This window comes from Choloepus didactylus, chromosome 7 (genome assembly GCF_015220235.1).
Source record: "Choloepus didactylus isolate mChoDid1 chromosome 7, mChoDid1.pri, whole genome shotgun sequence".
NCBI classification, from domain to species: Eukaryota; Metazoa; Chordata; class Mammalia; order Pilosa; family Megalonychidae; genus Choloepus; species Choloepus didactylus.
This window is the reverse complement of record NC_051313.1, coordinates 145,518,193-145,539,307: the sequence shown is the minus strand read 5'-3', so window position 1 is coordinate 145,539,307 and position 21,115 is coordinate 145,518,193. Positions and strand designations below refer to the sequence as shown.

At 40.7% G+C, this 21,115-nt stretch overlaps 1 protein-coding gene across 1 annotated transcript in view; it reads right to left on the bottom strand.

The window, feature by feature from the left end:
* Positions 1-420: 420 nt before the first annotated feature.
* The window catches only part of LOC119540846 (obg-like ATPase 1), a 168,961-nt gene continuing 148,266 nt past the window's right edge, over positions 421-21,115 (bottom strand). Inside the window, 1 exon segment of the mRNA XM_037844752.1 lies at positions 421-535. Coding sequence (XP_037700680.1) covers positions 421-535 — 115 coding nt within the window.

Below are 21,115 nucleotides of genomic sequence, written 5' to 3'. Positions count from 1 at the left end.
TTGCCAAGGAGATTTACACCCCTGGGGGTCAGGTCCCAAGGAGGGAGAAGGCAGCGAGATCACCACCAAGGTGGCTTAGTTAGAGAGACAGGCCACATCTGAGCAACAAAGACACACTCAGGGGGAGCTCATAACCACTTTTGAAGCAAATACCATCATTATCTCAGTTTTATGGGTGTAGAAATTGAGGCAGAGAGAGGGGTAAGAAAATGAATTTTCAGAGCATAGCAGGTAGCGAAGTACCTTAGAAGAATGAAAGAATCCAATTTTTACCAGGCTTTTGAGGCTCACCCCTGCCATATCCTCTGGCTCAGTGGTAAATGGATTGGAAGTGCCAGGCTCTTCTTGGGGGATGTGTTTATTGGGCTCAGGTAGAGCTTGGCCGTGAACCATCCAGGAGTTGCTGCTGCACAGGGTGGCTCACTCCCCAGCAGCTGCTGCTTGGCACCAAGATGGTTTCTGAGAAGAGGGTGAGTTCTGGGGGTCGCTGTCAGTACTGGAGGCCCGCTTTGCTAGCACAGCTTCAACCACAGCCCTGAGGACCAATAAAGACAGGTAATCATAGGATTTTCTTTTAGCAGCAGAACATTTTCTTCCTGCTCTCTGGAGGAAGGCTGAAAGGCAAAAACTGTCCCTGGAGTTACTTTAAAGTGAATGAAGGGTTAGCCTGGGGCCATTCTACACGTGTGCACCCAACCCTCATTACAGGATAATTCTTTCTGTTGGAGGGAAGTGCAGCTGTTGAATGGCATGTGCACATACACCTTCACCTTCTCTCCAAGGATTTTCCTAACCCATTCCTACCCCCACCCGAACCCAGGTATAGCTAACCACTTCCTGTTTTGGCTCCCACGTGAACCTTGCGATATCTTCAACAAAGCATTGGAAGCCCTTCACTGTGTTTGTTTATTTAAAGTTTTGACTTTTCCAAGTAGACTCTAAGTCACATGAGAGACAACTGGCACAGATTAGGCATTCAATAAATGTTTCTAGAATGAGTGATTGGAGACTAAATGAACAGTAATTATGGGAGTGAAATATAAGAAAGAGGATTGGCTTTATAGATGTCCAATACTACATAAAAGCAAAATGATTAGGCCCCATCTGTCCCCACCTATGGCAGGCACTATTGTCTTCCTACCCAAAAGCTTTCCCTCTTCCCCCCTTTTTCTGATACCATAGAGAGCACTCGCCACAATGCTACCTGAGCATGTGAGAGTGTGGTGGCAAAACTTGGGAAACCAATGGGTGACTAATTTGTTCCCAAGTAAGTAACCTATTATTTCATTGTTGTCCATCTACTAATAATTTTTAAATGGCTTTTTTTTTAAATTAAATTCAGTTTTATTGAGATATATTCACATACCATACAATCATTCATGGTGTACAATCAACTGTTCCTCGTACCATCATAGTTATGCATCCATCACCCCAATCTATTTTTGAACATTTTACTTACACCAGAAAGAATCAGAATAAGAATTAAAAAAAAAAGTAAAAAAGAACATCCAAATCATTCCCCTCATCCTACCCTATTTTTCATTTAGTTTTTGTCCCCATTAAATGGCTTTTTTTGAATATCCTTAATATCTTCTGCAAGCTTCACTCATTTTAAATGTCTCCTTTCCCAACATTATTCAAGTGTATATTAGTTATAGTCTACATAACAAGGAATTCTGCAATCTCAGAAGCTTAGCACATACTCATTTATCTCTTGCTCATGGTATTGTTCAACGTGGATTTCCAAGAGGGGCTCTGCCATTCAGGGACCCCTGCTCCATCTGGTGGCTCCATCATCCTCCAAGGCCTCAGAGTCCTCCTCTGGACACTTTTCATCTGAACTGCACTGAGGGAAGGGTGAGAACATTGAGAGCCATGTGGAGTATTATCGGTTAGGTCTGAAAATGTTGCACGTCACCCCTGACCACATCTCACTGGCTAGAGCTCAGTCATGTCGCCACAGCTAACCGAAGGGAGGCTGAGGAAAGTCATCTGTCTGTCTGCTGGTTATTCCACACTTCCTCCCCCAACCCCTAGGTCCATTCTCCACTCTCTGGCCCTATTCTGTGCCCCAGAAGACTGACCCTTATGGATGACATCACCTAGCATCTCTTCTTCTTTGGCTTCCAGATAGGTTGAACTTGGCAGGAGATTTCCAGGACCAGAAGTTTGCAGTATTTATCCCTTGCTCCCTTCTTGCATTTGGCTAATTAATTGAGTCTGACTCCATTTTTGATGTTTGGCCATTGACAGCATTTAAGCTTCTGTCCTTCCCTTCCCCACCACCACACAACTGGCACTTTGCTTAAGGAAATCCCATACTCCTCCTGAACTCTCAGCACCAGCAGTAAGTTTTAACCCCACAGCCTTAGCCTGGCATGGGGATCCCCCCTTCAGCTCCACCCCCTAGGCACTACAAGGCAAACTCACTCTCTGTTCTTTGCTTTTGCCATTTCAGACTGGCTTGGGCCTATCCTGTACTCTCCAGGAGTCACTTGTGTGAGTCATTAATTTCCTTTCAAACTCGCCTGGCGTGTGAAGTGTCATCAGTCTAGACATCAGACTTATTCATCAGGAGAGAGTCCATCCCTTTGAGGGGTGATCACAAAACAAGCTATGTTATCTGACAATGCTTGATAATGTAGGGGTGGTAATAGCATCCTGTTGTGGATAGTCCTTTGGTGCCTCAATATCCCTTATAGATTTTCGTAATTCTTTCCACACCCCTGTAAATGTTCTCTTGAATCATCAGAGTTGGATTCCACTTCCTGCAAGGATCCTGGCTGTTGATACAGGAAGAGGAAATAGGTTTGGTGAACATTTAGCCAATTGCTCTCACAATGAGGTTGGTGCCAATCTTTACGTTTCATCCTCAACTCTCCGCAGTTGTGCACATACACGCATCCTGATGAAGTAGGTCGAATGTTATGAGGAAATTGAGTTGAGAAGGGACTTTTTTATATTCTGAAGAGTCATTTTGCTTTAAACTATTTTTGAGATTAGGAAGACATCTGAGCATGTATTGGAAAGAAAACTATTCCCCTGTGACTGGACTTTGGTTAATATGTGACAAACATTTGTTACATACTTCTTCACTGTAAGGTGAAAAGCGACTTTCAGTGACGAACACTGCTGTAGAAACTAGTCAAAACCTGGATGCATTTTTGCCTCCAATTAATTCTGCTGAGATGCATATAAATGTCTGGTGTCTTATAATCAGCTACTACTGGGTGTAGATCCATCTAATTAAGGAGAGAGATGCTACTGAAAGTCAGAAAGAGAGGTAGGTGTTTCCCACAGTGCTGCTTGGAATTTCACAGATGATCTGGCTATCCACACCTTATTCTCAGTTTCTGTATTAAATTAGATAGCTGATACTTGTACTACTATACTTGATTTGATTTCATATCAAGCATCCTCCAAATTGAGGAGCATTTTTCAAATTCCCTTAAAGTCTGTGTACAAGAGTCGCCAAGAAGCTTTTGCCATCCCTGCTCCTGATTTGTGTGTTCTCACTAGCTTGAAGCTCTTTCTGGGCTCTCCGGTGTTAAAATTAATAACAAATGATGTGGAGCTGACAGGTAGGTGAAAATGGAATACCACAATACTAAAAAAAAGTCTCAATCTGTTATGTAGTGCAATGTGTAACACTTTGTCAGATTTTGTCTGTAGGTATCTTAATTTTACTTAAATATTTTGTTCACATATTTTTAACCCACAGGATGGAAACATAGCCCTTAGCATCTCTCTAGCAGACTTTGTAGCATATATTAGTGTGATATGGAATACCAAACTTTGGCAGTTTTTTGGGATTATTTGGAAAAGCACTGAATAAAATAAAAGGATAAAAATATTTTCTTCGTGGAGGAATTGTTTGACTCTCACTTGAAATGATAAGGGGACATATTTTGGATTAATAGAAACATTTTTTTTCCTCTCAAGCTGAGTCATCCAACTATGACTGCCTCAAATTCAGTGAGCTCCTTGTCACTGAAAATATTTAAGCCATGGCAGATCATTTGCCAAAAATTCCTTGGATAGGAAGAATATTTTGGTAGTTTTTAAACTGCATGCATTCAATCTGTTTTGTATATTAAATTTCACTGTAATATTTCTTTTAAAAATATTTTATTATGGAAAATTTCAAACATACACACAAGACAAGAGAATAAGATAATGATCCTGTTACCTACCACCCAGTTTCAACTATTATAAAATTTCTTTCGAAGAGAAGTGCTACAGTTATAAAAGAATTTAAAAACTGTTGGATGAGCTGATATCCAAAGACCTCACAATAGGTAACACAAGGGTCAGCTTTCCCATCTTTTAGGGCCATTTTCTTACTGTGTGTTGAACGAGAAGATGAGAAGATTTGAATTTATGTCCCTCTGGAGCTGTCTTCCTGGCTGTTGTTTTTTTTCATCTCTACTCCCAGCTTTGGTCTATCACAAATCATTTCTCTACTGCTTAATTCTGGAAGTTCTGGGTACAATTCCTTGATAAATATTGCTTCCTCCCACAGGTGCCTGTGGAGGGGTGGAGGTGGTGGGGGTGGGGGTGGGGTAGGGGTGGGGTGGTGGTGGGGTGGGGATGGGGGTGGGGTGGGGGTGAGTTGGGGATGGGGGTGGGCTAAGGGTAGGATAGGGTGGGAAATGGGGAGCTCCAACCCTATCCTCTGCTCTCTTCCTTTGTTTTCTCCTGTATGTCACTTCACTACAGGGTTGAGGCAGCTACAGAGAATTACAGCTGCAGGAAGAAACCTAAAATTGTGCTCCAAATTTGGCTGTCCCTTTAGTTCAAGAATCGGTCCCCATCCTAGATGTTATACTCTTCCCAAGAAGTACCCTCATGGTCATTATTATTATTTTCTCTGTCCACAAATTTACTCAACTTCACAGAGGTGCTTTTTTTTTTCCAGCTTCCATGATGTAGCTGATCACTGACCTTAAAGAAAAAAAAAAAAAAGCCCGCCCATACATCCAGGGATTGGTCCTGCTTTTTCACTCACTACATTTCCCCAAGTCTGAGTTATTCAGTCTAGAATATCCGTCCAGGGAAGACAGTAAATTTTGGCCTTGGAATTTCTAATTTCATGCATTAGTTCAAGGAAGAATTGAGTGCTCCAAGTCTGATACTCACTTGTGAAGCAACTACATCCCTTCATTCTCCATTTTGCTCAGGAGCAACTGCTAAAGCAAATACATTTACCCATTTCCTAAGGACAAACTTTCATTCTTAGTTTAGGCTGCATGGTTGAAACTGAAGGTCACAAACTTGCAGCCAGTGATTCTGATTCAGTCTACAGATGTGTTTTATTTATCCAGCTTGATGTTGGCTTCCTACATGAACATTTAAAAATTCAAATTGGTTGCCAACACTTTAAAATCAGGAGATTTTATGTAAAACTCCAGATTTCCGCCTGTCCTTGAGGAATAGGAAAATCTGACAACACTCAGAATCCATTTCTGCTTAGGGACATGTGTCTGGAAGTGAGTAGCTCCTGCTGCCTTTGAAGGACCTTCTATCTCCAGTTCACCATCATCCTCACCACTCTCTCTGGAACCCCCTAAAATTAAGGCAGTAAATTAGTAACTATTTATCATCTTGCACACACCTTTCTCCCATTTCTCTTTCTTGCCTGGCTCTTGTAGGCATTTGAATTTGCAAACCCTGATTTAAACCCATAAAGAAGAATAATATTTCCCTGGCTCTCCTATAACACCCCAATGTAGTGCTCTCTTTATTATGCAGAAAAGAGTTGGTCCATTTTATTTATCCTAACGCTCCAAGCCTTCAAATTATGCCTCCCCTAGACCTGCAGTAATTTTTTAAAAAGGCTCATAACTGAGCAAACATCTTTTAATGGCCTGTTGGAGATTGAATCATGTCCCCACAAAGGGTATGCTCAGGTCCCAACCCTCAGTCCTGTGGTTGTGAACCATTTGTAAACAGAACCTTTGAAGATGTTATTAGTTAAGGTGTGTCCAGACTGAATGAGGGAGGGCCTTCATCTGACATGGCTGAAGTCCTTATAAACAAAGGAAATTGGACATGGAAAGATAAGCCATGGGAAGCAGCCAGAAGCTGGAAGTCAAAGAAGAGAAAGGAGAAGATGCCCCCATGTTCATTGCCATGTGACAGAAAAGCCCAGGAACCCCAAAGATTGCTGGCCAGCCAGAAGATATCCACCCAAGGAGGAAGCAAGCCTTCTAGCCTCTGAAACTGTGAGCCAAGAAATTCCTGTTGTTAAGCCAACCCATTGCATGGTACTTGTTTTAGCAGCTGGGAAGCTAAAACATGACCCACTTCTGTAAATCCCCAAACGCATGACAAGTTTTGAGATGACTTCTTAGCTGAGATACATTCTAAGCCCCACAACCTGGGAAAAAGGGATGATTTCTTTCTTCTGCAAAAAGCAACTCAAATCTTGGTTATCCATGATCATACTTCTAAACTCAAATGAGTTGCTTTTTGGGTCTTTGAAATGAACGCTGTGATGGTTAGGTTCATCTGTCAACTTGGCCAGGTGATGGTGTCCAGGTGTCTGGTCAAGCAAGCACTGGCCTAACCATTACTGCAAGGACATTTGTGGCTGGTTAATAAACCAAAAGGCTGGTTTATTAAATCGTCAGTCAATTGACTGCACCTGTGACTGATTACATCAAAAAGGGGTGTGTCTCCCACAATGAAAGAATTCAATTAGCTGTGATTTAATCCAATTAGTTGAAGACTTTTAAGGGAGAAAGAGAGAGGACCATCACTTCTTCAGTTAGCCAGCAAAGTGTCTCCTGGGGAGTTCATCAAACACCTTCATTGGAGTTGCCAGTTTGCTGCTTGACCTACAGAATTTGGACTCGTGCATCCTCTCTACAGAATTTGGACTCATGCGTCACCACAGTTGTGTGAGACACTTTTATAAAATCTCATATTTATAGATATTTCCTGTTGGTTCTGTTTCCCTGGAGAATCCTAACTAATACAGACCCCAAATAAAATTATATTTTCCTACAATTTCATCTTGTGGAGCATGTCTTTGTCTTCTGGATAGAGGTTATAAACAGGCAAAAAAACAAATAATTTAAATGATTTCAAAAGTGGTAAGTGCTGAGAAAATAAAACAGGGACCTATGGGTGCAGGAATAGCGTCTCTATGGGTATAACATTTGAAGTGAGACCTGAGCATGAAAGAGCCAACTGTGAGGAGCATTAGAGGGATCAGAAAGCACAACATCCCAAAGTCCAATAGAACCTGATATGATTAAGGGACAAAAAGATGCTCAACATGGCTGGAGCTTAATGAATGACAGGAGATGAGGCCTAGAAGAGTGTGTAAAGACCAGGTGTCTTGGGACATGATAGGGCCTTTGGATTTTATTTCAGGTACACTGAGGAGCCATTGGAAGCTAAGCAAGGGAGTGATGCAATTTTATCTGTACTTAAAATATCACTCTTGCAGCCATGTGAAGAAAAGATGGTGGGAGAAAAATGAGTAGAAGAAGGGATAGGGATTTGGAAGATATCTACATGGTTCAGGTGTGGGATTATGGTAGCTTGGTCTATCATTTAGGATTCTGCATAACTGATTACATCATAAATCTGTTTACACTGGCTTCCCCAGAGATTCATGTTTCTCACATAATAAAAATTCTGTATATAGGCAGCCCATAGTAGGCCAGGGTAGCTCTACAATGCCTTCTAGAACTGTGGCTATTTCTGTGTTCCTGCTCTGTTGTTCCAACATGTTGCTCCTGTCTTCATAGTTGAAAGATGGCTGCTATATTTCCATGGCATCTGAATTCCAGGTAGGAAGGAAGGCAAAGGGGAAAAGGAAAATATTACATTGGTCAGGGTTATTTATTGCAAAAATAATTCACTGGTAATACCACTGCAATGCTACTTGGCCCCTGTGATGCTCAGGACAGATGCTAAAAGGTCCATCACCTTTGATCCTGGAAGATCCAGATCCACCACCATTGCACCTGCCAGATGACTGAATCTCCAGCACAGCTGCTGCTTCATGTTACTTGCTTTAGAATCCAAGTCTAATGCATCTGATGAATGGAATCCAAGAAATCTAGGAGTGAGAGTTTCCAGCTTCTACCTTAGGAAGGTAGAACTCATAATGAGGGAAATTACTCCAATGTGGGGTGAGTGTTCAGAGACACCAACTGTGCACATGTGATGAATGCCTGCTGCACTTGGCTACTTGTCTTCTCTGTCTGGTACTTGGTGATCCATCCATCTCACTGCTGCCTGAGTTATCTTTGTAAAACAACCCTCTAATCATGTCATTTCTCTGCTTAAACATCTCCTCATGATCCCTTAAGGCTTAGAAAATTAAAAACTCACTAGGCTGGCTTTACGGCTCACCATTGTGTGGTCTCTGCCTATTTTCCAGGTTCCTCTTTGTGATGGTTAATTTCATGTCAACTTGGCTAAACTATGGTGTCCACTTGTCTGGTTAAACACTGACCTGGTGGTTGCTGTGGAAGTATTTTGTAGATGGGATTAGTTTCTACAATCAGTTGACTTTAAGTAGAGATTGTTCTCCATAAAGGAGGTGGACCTCATCCCATTAGTTGGAGGTTTTGAGAGTGAGAACTGAGGATTCCAGGGATCAGAGGGAATTCTACATCAAGACCACAACCTCCACTCCTTAGAACTCTGATACAATTTTTCAATTTCTCACAATTTACAGCCTCTATGTTCTTTTTTTTTTTTTTGGCTTGCATAATGGAAATTTATTTGCTTATGGCCAGAGTCTGTGAAAATGTCCAAATCAAGGCATCATCAGGGCAATGTTTTCTTCATGAAGACCAGTTGTGAGTGATCGTTGGCTCCTCTGCAAGGCACATGATCGCATATGCTGGTCTTCCCCTTCTCTTCTGGGTTTTGTTGATTTCAATTTCTTGCTTCTGTGGCTTTCTTTGTCTGAATTTCATTGTCTTATACAGGACTCCAGTAAGAGAATTACAAACAATTCGGACTGAGGTGGCCACACATTAACTGAAGTAGCCTCATCAAAAGATCCTACTTAAAATCATTACCATTGACAGCTCTGACAACCAAAAAAAAAAAAAAAAAAAAAAGGGCCAACAGCTGAAAGGCATGTTTGGATAATAGAGAAAACATATGCCATATTTGGGCATTCTTTTGCACCATCTACTTAAGGTTACCCACAAGGTGACCTTTGAATGGGCCCCCAATGCCAGCAGGCTCTAGAGGCCATGAACACACAGTGGCACACTCTGCACTGAGGCCAGTGGAGCCTATCATGCCTATGAAACTACAGGTCTTGATGGCTCCTGCCTACACAGATTGGAGTCTGTGGCAAGAAGAAAGTGCTATTACAGTGTACTGGCACTTGGGTTTTGGACATGAAAGCTATCCAAGGTGGAAATAAATATCACCCATCCCCTTAGAATCACAACTTTCAGCCTATTGTCGGGACTTTGTGGAATCTGAGCATTTAACCACTGATGTGCCCTCTGTGACTCTAAGACCAGAACTGCCCAGCAGCACATGGGTACTCATTAATCCTACTAATAAAGTAGGACAGGTTCGACAAAGCATCATTAAATGGACATATAACATACCAGAGCAAGCCTCGGCAGGACCTTGGAGTTAGGAAGCTCCATGAACAAAGTTCTACTTTGCTAGATGGGGCTGAACAGCCCACAGAAGATGGGCATACCTCTCCCTTGGCTAAATGTGGTAGTCCAGGTGATGGTATGGCTTGGTTCATAGACCAAACTGCAAAACTCATAGCTGATGGACTCCATTGGGCCAGTCACCATCTGTTCCAAGGATGATCGCCTTTTGACTGAGACTGGAGGAGGGCAGTTAAACTCGATGTGGTGGTGATAGCTGTATAGGATATTCCAACAGCTTTCTGCTACATATTTATAAATTCATGGGCTCTTGCAAACTGACTATCCATATTGTCCAGTGACTGGCAAATAAATGATTAGAGTATAAGAAGCTCCTCCATGTGGTCACAGGGCCTATAGCAACAGCTTGTGAGGAGGGAAGTAGATCAAATTGTCACCATTGTTGAAACCCATTGCAAAAGGCCATTTGAAACAGAACAGAAACAGAAATTCCATGCTGACCAACCATGCAGTGTTTCAAACCGGCTCTCTGTTCTTGACAGGCTGGACTTCTCTCAGCTTTTTCAGTGGGCCATGCACTTTAGTTCCTCCATGACTGTGGCTGAGACACCTGGAGTCTTCCAATATTTGTTCTTCTCCCTTTGCGTTAGAACCTCTGCTTCTTACCTATACTGGTGACTACAGAGGAAGACTGCATTTTCCAGTCTCCCATGCATCTAGGTAAAGCAGTGCAATTAAGTTCTGATTAATAGGATAGCTAAAGTGTCATGTGAAGGGGCATACTCTTCCCTGACCTTCCTCTTTATGCTGGCTGGAATGCAAATATGATGGCTTGGGCTGAAACAGCCATCTTGTGCCATGAGGAGGAAGCCACACGTTGAGGATGGCAGAACAACAAGATAGTAGAAGCCTGACTCACTGATGACTATAGAATTGCCATACCAGCTCCAGATGCCTGTATGTGACAGAAGAATAAAATTTATTTTGTTTACCCCAAACCTAGTCTTAATTAGTTCAGGGCCTTTATTTGACTGTCTTTTGCCTACCTGGCAAATTCTTATTCACCCTATGACCTAAGTCAAATGTGACCTATTTTTATTTTTGTCTTCTCCACAATAGAATTATTTGCTCTCCTATTTCTTGTCTAAAACATTGTATATGGCTATCTTATAGCACTTTTTAATATTATGTTATAGTAATGGCTTACATTCTGTCCACTCTGCATGCTACATGAGGGTAGAGATTGTTATTTATACATGTATAACTGGTCTTATCACAATGCCAGGTATGTTAGCTATTCAGTGTAGAATTGGACTTTCAGTTCCTTCATTTTGTCTTTTTCACATTTCAAGTGATGGTCATAGCATGTCATGTTTGTTTTAATTTTTCTCTTTTCTGGTAGGGATTAGTGGAGGATCCTAAAGATTTATGCATAAGAAGAGAGTTACAGCTTTCATAAAGATAGCATTTTGGAAATTTTGCTTTTAAAGTTACCTAACCTTGGATGTCTCACAGTGTCACTTCCATCACATTCTATTCATCGAGGTCACCCAGATTCAAGGGGAGGGACATAGACTCTACGTTCTAGTTTGCTAATGCTGCCGGAATGCAAAATGCCAGAGATGGATTGGCTTTTATAAAAGGGAGTTTATTTGGTTACACAGCTACGGTCTCAAGGCCATAGTGTCCTAGGTAACATATCAGCAATCAGGTACCTTCACCGGAGGATGGCCAATGGTGTCCGGAAAACCTCTGTTAGCTGGGAAGGCACGTGGCTGGCATCTGCTCCAAAGTTCTGGTTTCAAAATGGCTTTCTCCCAGGACATTCCTCTCTAGGCTGCAGTTCCTCAAAAATGTCACTCTTAATTGCACTTGGGGTATTTTTCCTCTCTTAGCTTCTCTGGAGCTAGAGTCTGCTTTCAAAGGCCATCTTCAAACTGTCTCTCATCTGCAGCTCCTGTGCTTTCTTCAAAGTGTCCCTCTTGGCTGCATCAGCTTGCTCCTTCTGTCTGAGCTTATATAGTGCTCCAGTAATTTAATTCAGACCCACCCTGAATGGGTGAGCCAACACCTCCATGGAAATTATCCAATCAGAGTCATTACCCACGGTTGGGTGGGGCACATCGCCATGGAAACACTCAAAGAATTACAATCTAGTTAACACTGATAGGTCTGCCCACACAAGATTATATCAAAGATAATGGCGTTTGGGGGGACATAATATATTCAAAGTGGCACACTCTACCTCCTGAAGGGGTTGTGGCAAGATTCTGGAAGAGCATGTAAGACTAAGAATATTGCTGCAGCCATTTTGGCGGAAAATGCAATCTTTTGTTGTTTATCTTCTGGCCACAATAATGCCTATCCTTCCCACATGCAAATTATACTCACCCCAAAGCCTCATCCCGTTATGACATTGGGCTCCAGCTCAATGTCCAGTATCCCATCATTTAAACTGGGTACAGCAAGAATGAGGCTCTTCAAGTATTGCTCCTCTGGAACAACTCTTTGAGAGTCACGCTGGTAGACCTGAGAACTACAAAGATGTGTTATCTGCTGCCCCTTCCCCCAACGTTCAGTGGTGGAGTGGGCATAGGATAACTCTATAGACGTACCTACTCAGAAAGGGTGACGGCACACACAGCAGTCCCCGGTTCACAACAATGCTGAAATTCAGCTGGCCATGAGTTAGGGCTCAGTCCAGTTTTGTGAGAATGATTCACAGTGGCTCTTGGCTCTGTCCCTTGAAATATTCTTCTTTCTCCATAAAATGTGCTCCCTATTTGCAGTTGAGTAATTTTCTCTACCTGCTTCTTGCCTATAGAAATTTGAGGGTTCAAAGGCTTTGCTCCATTTTGTAGCATCTGTCCCTTTCATTTCAAGCTAATATAATTTTCCTTTAAAAATTTTGTAGGTTTTCTGTGAATCAAATTATAATCCATTCCATTAGGCAAAAGCCACACCCAAAATCTCTTTGAGTCAACCCATCTTTACCTTAGACTCCTTGTAAGGCAGCTTAACAATGATGCCAAACTCTTAGAAGGAGTTTTTTCTTTCTGTTTTAAAGGGGCACTGCCTAAATCATCCTAAGATTTTAACAAAAGGTTGTTTACAACCATAGCCATGTTTTCCTGATAATGCTCTGGATTTACTCTTTGTCCAGAAGGTATTTCTTCATCTTAGCATTGTTTGTTAACTGGAAAGGCTGGGGGGATGCAAAGCAGTTTTATTTTTGAACCTAGCAAGTTCTGGATCCTTTTTATGTAACAGCTCTTTCTTTGGCTTATTTCTTGCGTCTCTTATTTTTCTATAAGCAGCAAACAGAGCCAAGCAGCTTAGAAATCTCCTCAACCAGATTATCCTTTTCATTAAGTACATTTTCTATTTCCACATTCCCACAGGCAACAGTGTTGCTAAATTGTCTGTCACTACACAACAAGGATCCCTTTTCCTCTAGCTTCTGAAAACATTTTCTTCACTTTCCTGCCGGCCTTTACCAACAGCCTCCTTGGGGAACCTCATCAAGACTCTTAATAGTCTCTTCAAGGCCCCTTTGATTTCTACCTACCATTGTCCAGAAGGTACTAAGTTTTAGGTTTTTGGTAAGGCAGCACCCTGCTTCCAAGTACCCAAAGCTGTTTTTAATTGATCTATGTAGGCTTTAGCACAGTTCCTGCTCAATAGTGGATATTTGATGCAGATTTGGATTTTCAGTTCTTTTTTGTTTTGTCTTTTTTGCATTTTAAATAGTGCTCATAGGTGGTTATGGCTGTTTTCATTTTTCTCTTATTAGATGGAACTTAGCAAGGAAACCTCAAGCTTTATGCTTGAGAAGAGAGTAGTAGTTTTTACAGCAGACCAATGACACTTTGAGAAATTTTCTTTTACAGTTACTTGAGTCCACCATTTGAGACACCATAATTGTTTTTCACTCCACAGGGGATTCATGGGGACCAGGTAATAGTTTATAAAATAAACACAGAGATCAAAGTCATTTGAAGTTCGGACTGATTTTCTATCTCTCTCTCATTTCTTTCTTTCTTTTTTTTTTTTTTGGTTGAGGGGAGATGTTGGGAATATAAACCTTCATCTCACTTTCGTTTAAGACCATTCTTGCCAGCAAGGGAAATTTAATCCACTCCAACCACCAAACCATTGGCTGTGCATTACATTTACTCATTAAAGTAATCAATCAGAGGGAATAGGGTTTTCTTTTTTTTTAATATATTAAGTGGTAAAAATGATGAGTTCATAAAAATGTCTAGGAATTTTCATTTCTCATCTTTGGTCAGCTGTCTGCCACTGGATTATCTCAACTGTGTGAGGTAGATGCAGCTTGTCTGCTTTTTGAGCAGTTTTGTGTGCACGTGCACCACTTCTGCATAAACATAACGTCCCCCTACGTGCCTGCAGAGGAAGATAGCGCAGGTAACAGCAATTCAAATTAAGGACATGGGAGAGGAGAAAGGTCAAACAGAAGCATCCATACTTGCACATTTCTGGACACAGACTTGGGCTCTGGGGTGTGTACGTTGACCCCTTCCTTCATCAGTCCCTACAACTGCTCATAAGCCCATGTCTACTGTCCCCAAGGCACAGCAAATTGGTCCTTGCTGCCCTGTGCCTCAGTCTTGTGCACTTGCAGGGAAAAAAATCACTCATGGTCCTCACATTTCAAAAGTTGATGATAGATGAATGCAATTGCACAAGCATTGCTTTTCTGTTATAAGTAAGTAAGGACGGTTTTCTTTGGGTGTTTTTAAGGTGGTTGTTAGTTTTTAAAAAATAGCAGCATGTTAAAAAAAACACCTTTTTATTGCAGCATAGCCTTCACACAGATTAGTGCACCCATCATAAACAGACACCTCAGTTAATTTTCATCAATCACACACAACTGTGTAACCAGCACCCAGCTTGAGAAGCATCTCCCACACCCCTTTGTCATCCTTCCAGTTGTTGCCCATCCCAAGAGTGACCAGCTGCCTGGCTTCACACACCATGAAGTAGTTTTGCCTGTTGTTGAAATTTATATAAATACAATCTTATGGTAAATACGTTCTAAAAGCATTTTTAAAGCTTTATTGAGGCATAATTGACGTATAATAAATTGCATATTTTTAGAGTGTGCAATTTGATGAGTTTTGACATACGAATACATCCATGAAATCATCACCGCAATGAAGATAATGAACATGTCCATCATCCTCCAAAGTTTCCTCAGCCTCTCTCTCTTGCCCTTCCTTCTTCTCCCCAGGCCACTACTGATCTTCTGCCTGTCACTGTAGATTAGTTTGCACGTTCTTGAATTTTATTTAAGTGGAATCACACAGAATGCGCTTGGTTTTGACTTTCACTCCCCACCATTATTTTGAGATTCACCCATGCATTGCACATATCAATAGTTCTCTTCTATTGCCATGTAGTATCTATTGTATGAACACACTACAGTTTCTCTATCTGTTTACCTGTTATTATGTACTTTTTTTGCATCTGTCTTCTTTCATTTGTGAGATTCATTCATAGTGGGACATTTGCAGTAGAGAGGGGGAGATGTTACAGTGGGACACTCCAAGGGATAAAACTCTGCACCAGAAAAAATGAATTGATCTATATTTAGTGTGAGCTCAAGTTCAGCATTCATTCATTCATATATTAATTCAAAGCATTTATTGAGCATCTACATAGTGGATCTATGCAGTGGAATGGCAGAATTGTACTTGCTCCTAATCATTTCTGAGAGGATTATATGTCCCTGTCTGTAGTCTTCTGACTTGTAGTACCTCCCTAGTGTGAGGATTATACTTTACTGTCCCACTGATGTCAGGCTTGGAATTTGACTTTGGCCAGTGAAATGTGAGCAGAAACTTGACAAGCCATTGAGTGGTTTGGCCTTACTCTTCTTTTTTTAATCAAATTTTTTTTATTGTGGAATATAACATATATACATAAAAGTGATAACTTTCCAAGCTCAATTTAACAAGTAGTTAGAGAGCAACTGTCAACGAATATTATAGGTTACATTTCCACAGTTTCATTTATTTTCTTGTTATGAAATATAACATATATACAAAAAGGTATAGCTTTCAAATTACAATTTAACAAATAGCTATAGAACAAATTTCAAAGGATGCTATGGGTTACAGCTCCACCATTTCAATTCTTTCCTTCTAACTATTCTAACACCCTAGCAACTAAGAAAAGAAAATTATTTAAAGATTCAGTAACCATAATCTTTTGTTAAATTCCATCTTGTCTGTTACTACCCCTTCCTCCAGTTTAATCACTTTCTCAGTCTTCAGAGATTTCTAGGTAGTGACCACCTTAACCTGTTCATATTGAAAAGGGGTGTCAACTTTATGCATAAAAGGGACACATTTAGTTGATGTTCTTGAAGGGGCTATTGCCTCTGGGTTTTGGGACTTAGCTGGTATAGGAGCTCTCCGGAGGATTTAAGTTTCTGATGAATAAACTTAATTAGCGAAACCTTTATAGAGTCTCAGATAGGGATCTGGGTATTCTTTAAGGTTTTTGGGACTACTGTTGACTTGGGCTTTTCATATTGTGATCATTTGGCCTATCTAGGTGAAGCTTATGTAGAAGTAACCTCCAGGACAAACTCTTCACTCTATTTGAATTCTCTTAGCCACTAAAATCTTATTTTGTTGACTTTCTTTTCCCCCTTTTGGTCAAAAAGTCATTCTCAATCCCTCGATGCCAGGGTCAGGCTCATTCCTGGAAACCACGTCCCACGTCGCCAGGAAGGCTCATTCACCTTGGGGGTCCTGTCCCATGTCGGGGGCAGGGTGATGAATTTATTCGCAGAGTTAGGCTTAGAGAGAGAAAGTTCACATTTGAGGAGCAAAAGAGGTTCTCTGGAAGTGACTCCTAGGCATAATTACAAGTGGGCTCAGCCTCCTCTTTACAGCCATAAGATCAAGGGCTTGACTTATAAAGTAGAGGGTTCCTAAGTTCACACAGCATATGTTATATCCGCAATAATCCATCCATATCTCACATTATCATCACTTAGTTGTACAATCTTCATCACTCTCCATTTTAAACAATTCTCATGACCCAAAACATCTCGTAGCTCTTGTCAGCCCTTAATTATTTGTCCCTAGTATTTGTGTACTACTAGTAAGGTATTCTTATTAATTATAGTCCTTAGTACACAATGTGTAGATTTTTCCCATGTACCCGTCTGTTGTCAACCCTCTGTGCTAGTGTCTTACCTTGGCCTTAGCTCTTTTTCCTCTGCTGGAGGGTCACCATGCCCAGACTGAGTTGGCTTCTTCAGCTTGAATTCTGAACAAATAAAGCACATATCAGTATCCTGATGTGGATAGTGAACAAGAAATAAACCTTTGCTGTTGTAAGCAGTAGTTACAAATAAGAGCTTGGCTACTCAACACACGAGAAAATCAGTTCTTAAATCATTGAATACTTGTTTATATTTTTTATGATAATGCAGCATTAAAAAAAACCATCTAAAACTTTTGCAGTTTTAATCTACCCCAACATTCTTTCTTTACCAATATATTTCTTTTACCTTTAAAAATATAGTTTACCTTCAATTAAGAAACAAATCATTTCCTAAGAGACTAGGTTATCTGATTGAATACTTGATCATCTGATTTCTTCCCCTCAGAATATTATTGATTTAGACAATGGTTTTCAAACTGTGCTCCACGGAGCCCAAGAACTTTTCAGCATCTATTGAGATGATCAATTGATTTTTCCCTTTTGACTTGTTAATGTGTTGTAATACATTGATTGATTTTCTTATGTTGAACCATCCTTGCATGCCTGGAATGAACCCCACTTGGTCATGGTGTATGATTTTTTTTAATGTGTCTTTGGATTCGATTTGCAAGTATTTTGTTGAGGATTTTTGCATCTATGTTCATTAGGGAGATTGGCCGGTAGTTTTCCTTTTTTTTGTAGCATCTTTGCCTGGTTTGGGTATTAGATTGATGTTAGCTTCATAAAATGAGTTAGGTAGTGTTCCATTTTCTTCAATGTTTTGAAAGAGTTTGAGTAAGATTGGTGTCAGTTCTTTCTGGAAAGTTTGGTAGAATTCACCTGTGAAGCCATCTGGCCCTGGGCATTTATTTGTGGGAAGATTTTTGATGACTGATTGGATCTCTTTGCTTGTGATGGGTTGGTTGAGGTCTTCTATTTCTTCTCTGGTCAGTCTAGCTTGTTCATATGTTTCCAGGAAATTGTCCATTTGCTCTACATTATCCAGTTTGTTGCCATACAGTTGTTCATAATATCCTCTTATAATTTTTTTAATTTCTTCAGGATCTGCAGTTATGTCACCTTTTTCATTCATTATTTTGCTTATATGGGTCTTCTCTCTTTTTGATTTTGTCAGTCTAGCTAGGGGCTTGTCAATCTTGTTGATCTTCTCAAAGAACCAACTTTTGGTGATATTTATCCTCTCTATTGTTTTTTTGTTCTCTATGTCATTTATTCTGCTTTAATCCTTGTTATTTCTTTTCTTGTACTTGGTTTAGGATTGGTTTGCTGTTCATTTTCTAGCTTCTTCAGTTGATCCATTAGTTCTTTGATTTTGGCTCTTTCTTCCTTTTTAATATATGCGTTTAGTGCTATAAATTTCCCACTTAGCACTGCTTTTGCTGCATCCCATAGGTTTTGGTATGTTGTGTTCTCATTTTCATTCGTCTCTATATATTTAGCAATTTCTCTTGCTATTTCTTCTTTAACCCACTGATTGTTTAGGAGTGTGTTGTTTAACCTCCAGGTATTTGTGAATTTTCTAAGTCTCTGATGGTTATTGACTTCTAATTGTATTCCATTGTGGTCAGAGAATGTGCTTTGAATAATTTCAATCTTTTTAAATTTATTGAGGCTTGTTTTATGTCCCAGCATATGATCTATTCTGGAGAAAGTTCCATGAGCACTAGAAAAGTATGTGTATCCTGGTGATTTGGGATGTAATGTCCTGTAGATGTCTGTTAAATCTAATTCATTTATCAGATTGTTTAGGTTTTCAATTTCCTTATTGGTCTTCTGTCTGGTTGATCTATCTATAGGAGAGAGTGATGTGTTGAAGTCTCCCACAATTATTGTGGAAACATCAATTGCTTCCTTTAGTTTTGCCAGTGTTTCTCTCATGTATTTTGTGGCACCTTGACTGGGTGCATAGACATTTACGATTGTTGTTTCTTCTTGCTGAATTGCCCCTGTTATTAGTATGTAGTGGCCTTCTTTGTCTCTCAAAACATCCCTGCATTTGAAGTCTATTTTATCTGAGATTAATATTGCTACACCTGCTTTCTTTTGGCTGTAGCTTGCATGAAATATTTTTTTCCATCCTTTCACTTTCAGTTTCTTTGTGTCCCTGTGTCTAAGATGAGTCTCTTGTATGCAACATATTGATGGTTCATTTTTTTTGATCCATTCTGCGAATCTGTATCTTTTAATTGGGGAGTTTAATCCATTTACATTCAACGTTATAACCGTGAAGGCATTTCTTGAATCAGCCATCTTATCCTTTGCTTTATGTTTGTCATATTTTTCCCCTCTCTCTATTAATATCCTTTATTGTACCCATACCGAATCTCTTTAGTACTGAACCTTTCTCCAAGTCTCTCTGTCCTTTCTTTGTTTCTCTGTCTGTAGGGCTCCCTTGAGTATTTCCAGTAGGGCAGGTCTCTTGTTAGCAAATTCTCTCAGCATTTGTTTGTCTGTGAAAAATTTAAGCTCTCCCTCAAATTTGAAGGAGAGCTTTGCTGGATAAAGTATTCTTGGCTGGAAATTTTTCTCACTCAGAATTTTAAATATATCGTGCCACTGCCTTCTTGCCTCCATGGTGGCTGCTGAGTAGTCACTACTTAGTCTTATGCTGTTTCCTTTGTATGTGGTGAATTGCTTTTCTCTTGCTGCTTTCAGAACTTGCTCCTTCTCTTCCGTGTTTGACGGTGTGATCAGTATATGTCTCGGAGTGGGTTTATTTGGATTTATTCTATTTGGAGTTCGCTGAGCATTTATGATTTGTGTATTTATGTTGTTTAGAAGATTTGGGAAGTTTTCCCCAACAATTTCTTTGAATACTCTTCCTAGACCTTTACCCTTTTCTTCCCCTTCTGGAACACCAATGAGTCTTATATTTGGACGTTTCATACTATCTATCATATCCCTGAGGTCCATTTCGATTTTTTCAATTTTTTTCCCCATTGTTTCTTTTATGCTTTCATTTTCCATTCTGTCATCTTCCAGGTCACTGATTCGTTGTTCAACTTCCTCTAGTCTTGTACTATGAGTGTCCAGGATCTTTTTAATTTGGTCAACAGTTTCTTTAATTTCCATAAGATCATCCATTTTTTTATTTAGTCTTGCAATGTCTTCTTTATGCTCTTCTAGGGTCTTCTTGATTTCCTTTGTCTCCTGTACTATGGTCTCATTGTTCATCTTTAGTTCTTTGAGTAGCTGCTCTAGGTGCTGTGTCTCTTCTGGTCTTTTGATTTGGGTGCTTGGGCTTGGGTTATCCATATCATCTGGTTTTTTCATATGCTTTATAATTTTCTGTTGTTTTTGGCCTCTTGGCATTTGCTGAACTTGATAGGGTTCTTTTAGGATTTGTAGACCAATTGAAGTCCTTATCTCTACTTTATCAGATCTACAGCTTCGTGGGGTACACTTTCTCTAACTAACCAGCAGGTGGCGTCCACGAGCTACCTGTTCTCCACAAGCCAGTTCTCCCCTGCTTAGCCTTTTTGGTGAGTGGGGGAGTGAGTCTTGTGGGGTCCAATTGGTGTACCAAGCTTGCGTGTGTAGTTGGTGTTGCCTGCCCTGTATATGGGACATGTTTCTGGGCAGTCAGGGAGGGGGGGTGGCCCTAACAATCAAATCTCCCTGATGATCCTAGAGTTTTAAAGCTGCTGCAATAGTCTAATCCTTCAGTTCAGTCCTGCCACAGTTTGTCTCTGCCACTGACCCACAAGTCCTTGGTATTGGCGTATGGCTCCTGAGACTTGCAAGTGGGCCCCTCTTCCAGGCCGTGCACCCCGGGTCCTCTGTTGAGGGATGACTGTGCTATGTCACAGGTGAGTGCCGTCCCCCCAGGGCAGTTCTGGGCTGCTGGGCTGTGTAGGGAGGCTCCCAGTCTGCTGAAATGATGGCTGAATGGGGCTTTGTTAATTCACACTGCTCCACCTTCCCAACTCTGGGACAATCAGCTGAGGTTGCAGGGAAGGCTAATGTCCATGCCCAGTTTTGTGGTGTGTGCCTGTTATTTGAAGCACTTCCGTCACACTGGGTTGTCTGGGGCAGCTCTGGGCTATGGGGCTGGCAATGGGCAGGAGTGTTTCCTGTCCACCAGGATGATGGCTGTGAGCAGACACCCCCCTTTTCTTGGGAAGTTGTGGTGTTTAGTGAATTTTCTCAGCCACTGGATTATTGCCTTTTGTCTCAGAGCTCTCTTAGTTCTGCTCTTGACTTGACCTGCCCAAATTGCAAGTCTTTGAAGCTTTCTGTAT